This window comes from Hyperolius riggenbachi, chromosome 12 (genome assembly GCF_040937935.1).
Source record: "Hyperolius riggenbachi isolate aHypRig1 chromosome 12, aHypRig1.pri, whole genome shotgun sequence".
Classification (NCBI taxonomy): domain Eukaryota; kingdom Metazoa; phylum Chordata; class Amphibia; order Anura; family Hyperoliidae; genus Hyperolius; species Hyperolius riggenbachi.
The window spans coordinates 212,731,381-212,744,009 of record NC_090657.1 but is presented as its reverse complement, the minus strand read 5'-3'; the positions used below and the strand labels follow the sequence as shown (position 1 = coordinate 212,744,009).

The following is a 12,629-nucleotide window of genomic DNA, read 5'->3' as shown; positions in this document are numbered from 1 at the left end:
AGGGCCAATTTAGGGGGAAGCCAATTAACTTATCTGTATGTTTTTGGAGTGTGGGAGGAAATCTGAGTGCCCGGAGGAAACCCACACAGAAACGGGGAGAACATACAAACTCCTTGCAGATTCAGCGCTGCAAGGCGAGAGCGCTAACCGCTACACCACCGTGCTACCCACCGGCCGTGTACTGCACCTGTACAGCAGTATGTGCAGACACAGTTGCACCTGGTTTTGAGGGCGCGTTTGCGAGAGGGCGTCTTACGAATGGGCAGTGGGACAGCAGGGAGCACTGAAGCTGCAGTGAGGGACCAAGAAGACTGCCAGAGGCTGGAAGAAGCCCCAGATAAGTAAAGATACATTTCCTTGCTTACCTCATTTGTCCTTTAAAAGTTACAGTATCCCAACACAGTGTCTGTTTAACCCTGTATCAGCTGCACAGATCTGCCCCCTTGAAGAAAATGACCCTGGCCTTCTATATAGCCAATATAGACAATGTTAAGGCCTTTTTCTGCAAGGTGGCAGGGCAGACAACATACTGGGCATTTACATTGACAATGACAGGCTAGGATGGCTGACATGATTGAAGTGTCAGCTTCCTGGCCAGGAGCTCTTTGTTCCCAAAAGCAGATACCATCTTAATATAGCTTTACAATTCCTAAGCTTTAACAGTGATTAGATGCCTTTTATGCTACATACTGTATTTTTTGGACTATAAGACTCACTTTTTCTCCCCCAAAAGCGGGGAGAAAAAGTCACTGTGTCTTATACTCCAAATGCCGGGAGTTCCTGACTTGTGAACATCTGCCAATAGGAACCTCCAATACGCCGCACTGTCGGAGACTTCCTGTAGTGGGCCCATGTAGAGGAGGACACAAAGAGGTACAGAGTAGGACACAGGGAGACACGAGGTACAAGGGGGCATGAGGTGCAAAGGGGGCATAATCCACAAGATGCCCCTTTACCATGGATGCACCAAGTTTAGTATATATGCATTTTTTTTTCCCCCGGTTTTGTCCTCTAAACCTAGATGCGTCTTATGGTCAGGAGCGTCTTATAGTCCGAAAAATACGGTACTTACAATAAACAAGATTGTAATATGCACATTCAAGAAGTTAATGTAAATAGAAACTGAGGAGTTGGATGATTTTTGTACCGACTCCACAGCACTGAAAGCAATGCCAGGTGCGCTAAACAAAGGTTAAATGGTGCTCTGCGTCTGAGCATTCACTTTACTTCCTGTGGGCGGAGTCACCAGAGGGCATAAGAGGAAATCGGACAGCAATAAAACTGGATGGAGGTTCTATTACTTGTGTACCATCTCATAGCTCCATGGCAACCTACAGCTGCCTGCGGATTTACACCTCAGGGGCTGGTTCAGGCTACGTTCACTGTGATGCGTCACTGCACCATTTTATTTTTATCTTTTTGCAAAAATGTTATTCATAATTTAGTTGAAAAAGTTGCATGAATTGCCTATAATTAAAATGTACACCAGAACTTTGTCTGTTTTGGAACTGATTGGATTGTAAATGGAGGAATTCCGTCCAATCACATCTCTGCTCTCTCTGCTTACCCCCTGCAGGCGGCGGTGAAGCGGGCGGATCACTTAGAGGCTCTGCTGGAACAACAACGCAATCAGCTGCTATCGAAATAATGAAGAGACTCTGCCTCCCATGCCCCTCCCCCACTGTGGCTATGTACAGCCTCCCATGACACCACTGCAGGATCCCCACCCACCTTCTTACTGACCAATCAGATGCTAATAGTTGCAGCTTGCATGCAAATGATATGCAGCTTGGAATTGGCCAGATTCCAAGGAGCATACAATTTGCATGCAAGCAGGATGGGTTAGCATCTCATTGGTCACGTTCACTCCTCACACACGTTGTCTGTGCCTCTTTTGTCTTTTAACTATAAAATATTTTTTTTTGTACAGCCTCTTGTATTTTATTGTAACCAGTTTAGGTTCCGTGTTGTGAGTATTACATCCAAATCTTCTACTCTAACGATTCCTGATAATCACGTCCAGCACTAGAAGACGCCGCCGCGCGCGATCGCGCACCTACCCAATAGTGAGTGATTGCTGCCATAAATCAGCCATAAAGTATAAAAATAAATTAAAACTTTGTTTCTCTCCCCTATACTGAAGATAAACAGGAATTGTAGTGAAAATCTTAAAATTTAAAATGCTTACAAATAAGAAGAACGTTTCTCCCAGAGTAAAATGAGCCATAAATTACTTTCCTCCTATGTTGCTGTCACTTACAGCAGGTAGTAGAAATCCAACACTACCAACAGATTTTGGGTTAGTTCATCTCTTCATGGGGGATTCTCAGCATGGCCTTTATTCTTTGTATAAAGCTTTTCCAGGGAATGTCTTTATAAAGATGCTGGCCAGCCTCCCTCCTTGCTGCACACGTTTTTGGCAGTTGGATGGAGCAACTGCCATTCACTAAGTTCTGAGAACCCCCCATGAGAAGATGGGCTAGCCCAAAACCTGTTGGTAATGTCAGATTTCTACAACTTACTGTAAGTGACAGCAACATAGGAGAAAAGTAATTCATGGCTCTGGAAGAAATGTACTTCTTATTTGTGTATGTTATGTATTTGTGTATGTTTTTTTCATGTATTTTAAATATTAAGATTTTCATGACAGAGGTCCTTTAATTGTTAACCCCTACCTTATAAACCCCTTGTGTTCACTATAATTGGCTTTAACTACTTGCCGACCGTGTCACGCCGATGGGCGTGGCTGCCAGGACCGCCTAACGCCGATCGGCGTAAAGTCCGGGGGCTCTGCTTTGCAGGAGATTGCGTACAGGCTGCATGCGCATCTTCTGCTAGGTGGGCAGAGCGGAGCTCCGCCTTCAGTCTCCGGTGATCGCCGCTAGGGAGACGGTTAGTCGGCGAAACCGCCGTCTATTTACCCGTACTGGGGACAGCCGTGTGACACACTCCAGGTTGGCCTGTACTGCGCATGCAGTCCACTCTGGCCCACGTGGCGGTGATTGACAGCGCCACTCGCGCAGGCGCAGTACAGGTGACTTCATCGTCAGGGACCGGGACAGAGCTGCGGCGAGGGACATGCTGGAAGATTGGGGCTGGAGGAAGCCCCGGGTAAGTAGCAATTATTTTCTTTATTTTCACCTGATAACTCCTTTAAAGCTGTGATCGCATGCAGTCGCTACAGCTGCACAGGTTGGCGATGATGTCACGCTACATGCCTGACTAGTGATGAAATATGGAAGGTAGGGAATAGTTTTAACTATGACGAGCCAAGTAATGTATTTTTTAAGATGTTTTAACTGTGCCTTGTGGTATGTGTAAATTAGGGATGGTGAAACATGAAAAAAAAATGTATTTTTTGTGTTTTACAGGCATTTTATGGGGGAAAATTAGGTGTAAAGTTAAACAATTCGTAGTAAAAAAAAAATGACCCCCAAAAAAGCCTAGATTGTCCTGAAATAAACAATATTTCTATGTATCACTGTGGTGGCATAAGTAATAAAATGTTATTGCTGTATCAATAGCGACAGGAAGGGATACAGTATATTGCCTGGCTACATGCTGCAGACAGATTTCATGATGAAATCCATTGGAAGTCTATCAGAAATCTCCCTAGCACCACCACCCTCTGTCAGGCCACCCACCCAAGTGTAGATGTTCCCCCGCAGGCCCGGGTGAGTGTGGTGGGCTTACCTGTCACACCAACATGAGTTTTCACCTCTGCCGCCTGTACCACATGACACCAGTGCATGTAATGAGGTCAGTGACACCAGGGGAGCTGCACATGGGGGTGGGGGGGGGTGGGGTCAGAGACCGGTCAGGGGTCTGTTGCTAATCAGGAAATCAAACCTTGTTTCTGTTGTGTACTCGATTAAACCCTTACGTCAGATTTTCCAGCATGCCCAATCGATCCTTTTGACAGATTTCAGTCAAATCCATCAGAACAATCGATTATGTGGCCATGTTACGGCATCCTATCTGCCAGATTTGATCTTTACGATTGAATTGGCCAGATGTCGATGCCTGAAATTGAGTAACACATGGATACTTTTAACCATCTAGAAATCATCTGGCGTGCCCTAATGCTATTTGTGACCTGCGAATCAGGAAACTAAGAGCTGTAAGCTAATAATTGCAGTGCCACCGATCACTTGAGCCAAGTATTCATACCTGCCCATCATGTGGCCTGGCGGATAACTACGCGATCTGTACTGAGCCAGTGAAATATTGTGTCACTTTGACCTGCACATCACAATAAAAGCGGCATTGTGTTTAGTCGCTATTGTTATCAGCAGCAGGAGACAATGTCCCAACAGCTAAAGGAAAAAAAAATAATATACAATGCAATGTCTATTGCTACATCACTAGAATGGAAAGTGCTCCAAACACCAACTCGAGATTAGGAAAAGGGAATAGGTTACAATATGGTTTATTACAATTTTTTGGGACTTTGGGCAGAAGTTTTCTATAGCACTTTCTTGAGTTTGTCTGGGTTGGACTGGGTCAGACTATAGCATAACCCTCACTGATAAGGCATTGCAGCCATAAAACACTTCCCTGTCAGTAAATAGCTTCTGAGAGCAGGAAAGAGATAAAGTGTCAATAGTTCATTGACTTGTGCCAGAGCTCAAATCTATGAAGGTATCATTGAGCAGAGACAAATGTGACAGTAAAAACTGTGACAGTAATAAAACTGTGGGATATCTAAAAAAAAAAAAAAAAAAAAGTAATTTTTAAGAGAAGGATAGATACAATTGTTTTTCTCAACAGTTTATTTTCATCTCAGATGTCTTTTAACCACTTAAGGACCGCCCCCAGCCGATGGGCGGCGGCAAAGTCCGGGCCCAAACGACCGCAATACGCCCATCGGCGGGGGCGGCTGCGGGAGTGGCTATGCGGCGATCGCGTCATTTGTGACGCGATCAGCCGCCGGGGACTGGCTCCGCCCACCGCTCGCTGTAACCCGCCGGCCATTCGGAAGCGCCGGCGGGTTACTAGCTGCCCGATCGCCGCACGGAAAGTGTATAATAGGCGTTGTAATGTATACAAAGCCTATTATACTGGCTGCCTCCTGCCCTGGTGGTCCCAGTGTCCGAGGGACCACCAGGGCAGGCTGCAGCCACCCTAGTCTGCACCCAAGCACTCTGATTCCCCCCCCCCCCTGCCCCCTGATCGCCCACAGCACCCCTCAGACCCCCCCCCCCCCCCCCTGCCCACCCCCCAGACCACTGTTTGCACCCAATCACCCCCCTAATCACCCATCAATCACTCCCTGTCACTATCTGTCAACGCTATATTTTTTTTAGTCCCTAATCTGCCCCCTACTCCCTCCTGATCACCCCCCCACCCCTCAGATTCTCCCCAGATCCCCCCCCCATGTACTGTATGCATCTATCCCCCCTGATCACCTGTCAATCACCCGTCAATCACCCCCTGTCACTGCCACCCATCAATCAGCCCCTAACCTGCCCCTTGCGGGCAATCTGATCACCCACCCACACCAATAGATCGCCCGCAGATCCGACATCAGATCACCTCCCAAGTGCAGTGTTTATATCTCTTCTCTCCTCTAAACACCCACTAATCACCCATCAATCACCCCCTATCACCACCTGTCACTGTTACCCATCAGATTAGACCCTAATCTGCCCCTAGGGCACCCAATCACCCGCCCACACCTCAGAACGCCCTCAGACCCCAGCCCTGATCACCTCGCCAGTGCATTGCTTGCATCTATTTCCCCCCTCTAATCACACCTTGAGACACCCATCAATCACCTCCTGTCACCCCCTAGCACACCTACCCATCAGATCAGGCCCTAATTTGCCCCGTGTGGGCTCCTGATCACTCGGCCAAACCCTCAGATCCCCCTCAGACCCCCTTCCGATCACCTCCCCAGTGCATTGATTGCATCTATTTTCCCCTCTAACCGCCCCCTGAGACACCCATCAATCACCTCCTGTCACCCCCCTAGCACTCCTATCCATCAGATCAGGCCCAAAACATCCTGTCATCTAAGAGGCCACCCTGCTTATGACCGGTTCCACAAAATTTGCCCCCTCATAGACCACCTGTCATCAAAATTTGCAGATGCTTATACCCCTGAACAGTCATTTTGAGGCATTTGTTTTCTAGACTACTCCTCGCGGTTTAGGGCCCGTAAAATGCCAGGGCAGTATAGGAACCCCACAAGTGACCCCATTTTAGAAAGAAGACACCCCAAGGTATTCTGTTAGGTGTATGATGAGTTCATAGAAGATTTTATTTTTTGTCAAAAGTTAGCGGAAATTGGATTTTTATTGTTTTTTTCACAAAGTGTCATTTTTCACTAACTTGTGACAAAAAATAAAATCTTCTACGAACTCACCATACCCCTAACGGAATACCTTGGGGTGTCTTCTTTCTAAAATGGGGTCACTTGTGGGGTTCCTATACTGCCCTGGCATTTTAGGGGCCCTAAACCGTGAGGAGTAGTCTAGAAAACAAATGCCTCAAAATGACCTGTGAATAGGACGTTGGGCCCCTTAGCGCACCTAGGCTGCAAAAAAGTGTCACACATGTGGTATCGCCGTACTCAGAAGAAGTAGTATAATGTGTTTTGGGGTGTATTTTTATACATACCCATGCTGGGTGGGAGAAATCTCTCTGTAAATGGACAATTGTGTGTAAAAAAAATCAAATAATTGTCATTTACAGAGATATTTCTCCCACCCAGCATGGGTATGTGTAAAAATACACCCCAAAACACATTATAATACTTCTTCCGAGTACGGCGATACCACATGTGTGGCACTTTTTTGCACCCTAACTGCGCTAAGGGGCCCAAAGTCCAATGAGTACCTTTAGGATTTCACAGGTCATTTTGAGAAATTTGGTTTCAAGACTACTCCTCACGGTTTAGGGCCCCTAAAATGCCAGAACAGTATAGGAACCCCACAAATTACCCCATTTTAGAAAGAAGACACCCCAAGGTATTCCGTTAGGAGTACGGTGAGTTCATAGAAGATTTTATTTTTTGTCACAAGTTAGCGGAAAATGACACTTTGTGAAAAAAAAAAAAAAAATCAATTTCTGCTAACTTGTGACAAAAAAAAAATCTTCTATGAACTCACCATACTCCTAACGGAATACCTTGGGGTGTCTTCTTTCTAAAATGGGGTAATTTGTGGGGTTCCTATACTGCCCTGGCATTTTAGGGGCCCTAAACCGTGAGGAGTAGTCTTGAAACCAAATTTCTCAAAATGACCTGTGAAATCCTAAAGGTACTCATTGGACTTTGGGCCCCTTAGCGCAGTTGGGGTGCAAAAAAGTGCCACACATGTGGTATCGCCGTACTCGGGAGAAGTAGTATAATGTGTTTTGGGGTGTATTTTTCCACATACCCATGCTGAGTGGGAGAAATAACTCTATAAATAGACAATTGTGTGTAAAAAAAAAATAAAAAAAATGTCATTTACGGAAATATTTCTCCCACCCAGCATGGGTATGTGTAAAAATACACCCCAAAACACATTATACTACTTCTCCTGAGTACGGCAATACCACATGTGTGGCACTTTTTTGAAGCCTAACTGCGCTAAGGGGCCCAAAGTCCAATGAGCATCTTTAGGCTTTACAGGGGTGCTTACAATTAGGCACCCCCCAAAATGCCAGGACAGTGAACACACCCCACAAATGACCCTATTTTGGAAAGTAGACACTTCAAGGTATTCAGAGAGGAGCATAGTGAGTCCGTGGCAGATTTAATTTTTTTTGTCGCAAGTTAGAAGAAATGGAAACTTTTTTTTTTCTTTTTTGTCAGAAAGTGTCATTTTCCGCTAACTTGTGACAAAAAATAAAATCTTCTATGAACGCACCATGCCTCTCACTGAATACTTTGGGATGTCTTCTTTCCAAAATGGGGTCATTTGGGGGGTATTTGTACTATCCTGGAATTTTAGCCCCTCATGAAACCTGACAGGTGCGCAGAAAAGTCAGAGATGCTTGAAAATGGGAAAATTCACTTTTGGCACCATAGTTTGTAAACGCTATAACTTTTACCCAATCCAATAAATATACACTGAATGGTTTTTATCAAAGACATGTAGCAGAATAACTTTCGCGCTCAAATGTATAGGAAATTTTACTTTATTTGAAAAATGTCAGCACAGAAAGTTAAAAAAAAAATCATTTTTTTTCCAAAATTCATGTCTTTTTTGCTGAATATAATAAAAAGTAAAAATCGCAGGAGCAATCAAATAGCACCAAAAGAAAGCTTTATTAGTGACAAGAAAAGGAGCCAAAATTCATTTAGGTGGTAGGTTGTATGAGCGAGCAATAAACCGTGAAAGCTGCAGTGGTCTGAATGGAGAAAAAGGCTCTGGTCCTTAAGGGGCGAAAAGACTGTGGTCCTCAAGTGGTTAAGGTGGCAAACCGCTCTACACACTGCTTTTTAGTAGGAGGGCTTTCACTTTTAGTCCCCTATACCTTCCTTGTGGTTTTGGGACACCCAATTAGGAAGAGGAGAGTTCCGCACTACAATACACAAAACTTTATTTGCAAAGTAGGTTACAGTACCGAACAGGAGAGGAGTACAGCCAGATGGGGGGTGTCTACAGCTGTTTCACACCATGTATCTGTGGCGCTTTATCAGGACAATAAGCATAGATATTACCTGAGCGCGCCCAGATTGGTGCTGCTGCTCTCTAAGTCTGCTCCAGACATTACATCTCATTTCTGCTACTTTAAACCTCTTAATGAAAAGACTGGACCGAAATTTCAGTGGATTCTAATGTAGCACTTCTCCAGCAACACCTATAACCTCTCAGAACACCTGGATTACTTGGGATGGCAAAGATTTAAGCTGGATTGGATCTTCCTTGGTATCACACACGGCTGAACACTGCACACCTTCCTTGGAATTGACCTGAGACCTTAAAGACTTTCTGCCTCTTTGTGCCTGCCCTCTCCCATCCTGTGAGTAACTTTCATCGATTATCTACAGCATCTATGCTCAATAGACTATATTTTTCTACATATATTATACATTATATCTTCAAATTCCTAAATAAAGAACTGTGTTTTCAAATTCATGCTGTCCATCCATACATCTCTGTGTAAGGACAATTCAGTCTATACAGGCCCTTTGATCTCTGCAGGATACCAGCCACAGCTGACAAACTTCACACCTTGACTCTAAATAGGACCTATCTCAGCAGGAGCCCTGAGCTGTCTCTTGTCCATCCTAATGTGTAAACATCAATATTCAGCAGAGAGACTTCTAGCTGTATACCAACCAAGAAATATCTATCCAATTGACAAATCCACAATAATTCTACTGAAGTCTGTTGGAATCTTCAGAAAGACAAAGAGAGGCTCGAGAGGACGTGGGAAAAGATATTCTTCACCGCAGAACCAAAATAAAGGTCCGTACACACGCCGGACTTTAGGCAACGACGGGTCCGTCGTTGCCTCCCGCTGGGTGGGCGTGCCAGCGACAGTCCGGCGTGTGTACGCTCTGTCGTCAGACTGATACGGCTGTTTCTGAGCGATCCGCCCGGCGGATCGCTCAGGAACAGCCGTATCAGTCTGACGACAGAGCGTACACACGCCGGACTGTCGCTGGCACGCCCACCCAGCGGGAGGCAACGACGGACCCGTCGTTGCCTAAAGTCCGGCGTGTGTACGGACCTTAACTCTGTGACAAAATCTGCAGAGTACACCCAGCCAACAACCCTAATAGCTCCAGCACAGCTGACAGCCACACATCTGGAGACTGTTCTGTCTTGGAGTCATCAATCTCAGACCCTAGCTCCCAGGGTAGCCCCATCAAGGCTGTCCTCTGTAATGTCAGATCGATAAACAACAAAACAGCAATCATACATGATCTAATAGAGTCTTCTGATCTGGCCTGCCTGACTGAAACCTGGCTTTCTGAACCAGTTGGCCCCACCCTGGAGGCTGCCGTGCCAACAAACTATTCCGTGATATACTGCAACAGGAAAGGACGCAGGGGAGGAGGGGTTGCACTTTGCTTTAGATCAGCTTTGAAAATCAGACCACTTACTGTAGGTCCTACCAACTCGTTTGAATGCTTGGGGGTGCAACTTTCAGCTGAGAAAAACATTAACATATTGCTGATCTACCGCCCACCAGAAAAACACTCAGACTTCCTTAAGGAACTTGTAGACCTCCTATGCAACCTAACACTGGAACACCCCAGATGGATTGTTCTTGGAGATTTCAATACATGGGTGGATGACTCCTCTTCAAAACTTGGAATAGAGCTACCTCGTGCCTTACATGAACTGGGCTTCCTCCAATCAATCAGCTCTGCTACTCACAGGAAAGGCCACACTCTGGACCTTATATTCCATACTGGGCTGTCAATAGCCAATGTGGAAATTAATCCTGTTGCCTGGTCAGACCATCACACTATCCACTTCTCCCTCTCAATACCAGCCGTCAAACACCAGGTCAAGAATCAAATAAAATATCGCCGCTTAAAAGGGCTAACACCTCAACATATCCGAGATAACCTTAGCTTTGATGAATTGACTGACTCCAGCTTGGACCCTGATACTCTGGTGTTTAAATACAACAAATGTGTGTCCTCCACCTTTGAGACCATTGCTCCTCTGCGCACCAAATATCTTACTCCACACCATCATGCACAGTGGTTTGATAACGCTATAAAAGAGCTGAAAAGACAAGGCCGAAAACTTGAGAGACTGTGGCGCAAATCTCAGTCCCCAGAAGACAAACATGCCTTAATCCTCCACTTGAAGAGCTACCAAAAGGTAATCACGGGAAAAAAATCATCCTTTCTATCACAAGAGATTGCAAATGCAGTTAACAAACCAGCCCAACTGTTCCACACAGTGGAAAAACTCTGAAGACTCGATGTTAAGTTTTTGACATGCCGGGTTGCAAAGGACCTCTGTGACCAATTTGCCCATTTCTTCACAGACAAAGTCTCCGCTATAAGGTCCGCCATCCAACTTACAGCATCTGAGCCTAATATAGCGCCGAAGACCATTAGCAGAGACAATGTAACACCTTGGTCAAACTTCAAAGAAATTGATGAAGAAGTCACATCAAGCATCCTCCTTCACGTCCGCCTAACTACCTGTGACCTAGATCCTGGCCCAACACAGTTCATGTTGAACTGTCCCGACCTGTTCGTACCGGTATTCTTAAAAATTGTTAACTGTTCCTTAAAATCAGGGATATTTCCTGCTTTACTGAAGGAAGCAATCATCAGGCCTCTCCTCAAAAAACCCTCCCTGGACCCAGATGCAATGACCAGCTACAGACCTGTCTCTAACCTTCCCTTTCTGGGCAAGCTAATTGAAAAAGCTGTTTACCTCCAGCTAGAAGCCAAAATCCTACAAAACAACAGTTATGACCCATTCCAGTCTGGCTTCAGGAAACACCACAGCACTGAAACGGCCCTCATCCAAATATGCAACCACCTGCTCATGGCAAGAGACAGAGGAGAGTGCTCCATCCTCATACTGCTAGACCTTTCTGCAGCCTTTGATACAGTTGACCATGACATCTTAATAAACAGGCTACAGGAATACTGCGGCATTGATGGCATAGTTCTTCAGTGGTTCCAAGCCTTCTTGAGTGGCAGAACCCACAAAGTGTCTATGGGGCCCTTCCTGTCCATCCCTGTATCACTTAGGTATGGGGTGCCCCAGGGCTCAATCCTCTCTCCCCTGCTTTTCACGATTTACATGTTACCGCTGGGAAAACTAATCCAAAAACATGGCCTGACATACCACTGCTATGCAGACGACACTCAACTATATCTTTCCTTCAAGCCTGGTGTGACAGACCCAACTCTAACTATAAACGCCTGCTTACGTGAACTACAGCAATGGATGAATGACAACTGGCTGAAACTAAATGCAGACAAAACTGAAGTCCTTCTGATAGGAGGGCAGAGCATGATAACAAAACAACTTAACTTGCAGTCTTCACCACTGGGAATAGGAGGCACGGATCTGCGCAGCTCTGATCATGTGCGTAGCCTGGGAGTTCTAATTGATTGGGATTTAAACTTCAGAACTCAAATCTCTGCTGTGGTGAAATCATCCTATTTTCACCTGAAGAACATTGCAAAAATCAAGCACCTCATACCCCCAGAAGATCTGCCAACCTTAGTCCACGCCTTCATCACATCCCGACTGGACTACTGCAATGCTCTCTACACTGGCCTTCCAAAAAAGGTCTTGTACCGACTACAGCTGATACAGAATACTGCTGCCAGACTGCTAACCAACCAACCCCGTCATTGCCACATAATGCCAGTCCTGCACTCCCTTCACTGGCTACCTATAGAATGGAGGGTCCTATTCAAGATCGGCCTACTGACATTTAAATCCCTGAATAATTTAGGCCCTGGATACATGAAAGATATGTTGCAGCTGCGTAGCAATCCCCGCATTCTCAGATCAACAGGTTCTAATAATCTAGTCATACCCAGAGTCCACTTGGAAACTTTTGGTCCCAGAGCCTTCTGTCATGCTGCCCCTACGTTTTGGAACTCCTTACCTCAACAGATCAGGACAGCTCCATCCCTGGACGTGTTTAAATCCAGACTGAAAACCCACCTGTTCAGTTTGGCATTTGCAGAAATATAA

At 45.5% G+C, this 12,629-nt stretch overlaps 1 protein-coding gene and 1 long non-coding RNA gene across 12 annotated transcripts in view; one reads left to right on the top strand and one right to left on the bottom strand.

The window, feature by feature from the left end:
* Positions 1-1,929, top strand: part of CEP131 (centrosomal protein 131) — a 165,009-nt gene extending 163,080 nt beyond the window's left edge. For all 10 annotated transcript variants that reach the window (XM_068263336.1, XM_068263332.1, XM_068263331.1 and 7 more), the window contains one exon: positions 1,577-1,929. In XM_068263336.1, coding sequence (XP_068119437.1) covers positions 1,577-1,648 — 72 coding nt within the window. In that variant the 3' untranslated portion in view covers positions 1,649-1,929. The remainder of the gene's footprint in view (positions 1-1,576) is intronic.
* The window catches only part of LOC137541819 (uncharacterized), a 743,120-nt gene that overhangs the window by 64,671 nt on the left and 665,820 nt on the right, over positions 1-12,629 (bottom strand). The window lies entirely within an intron of this gene.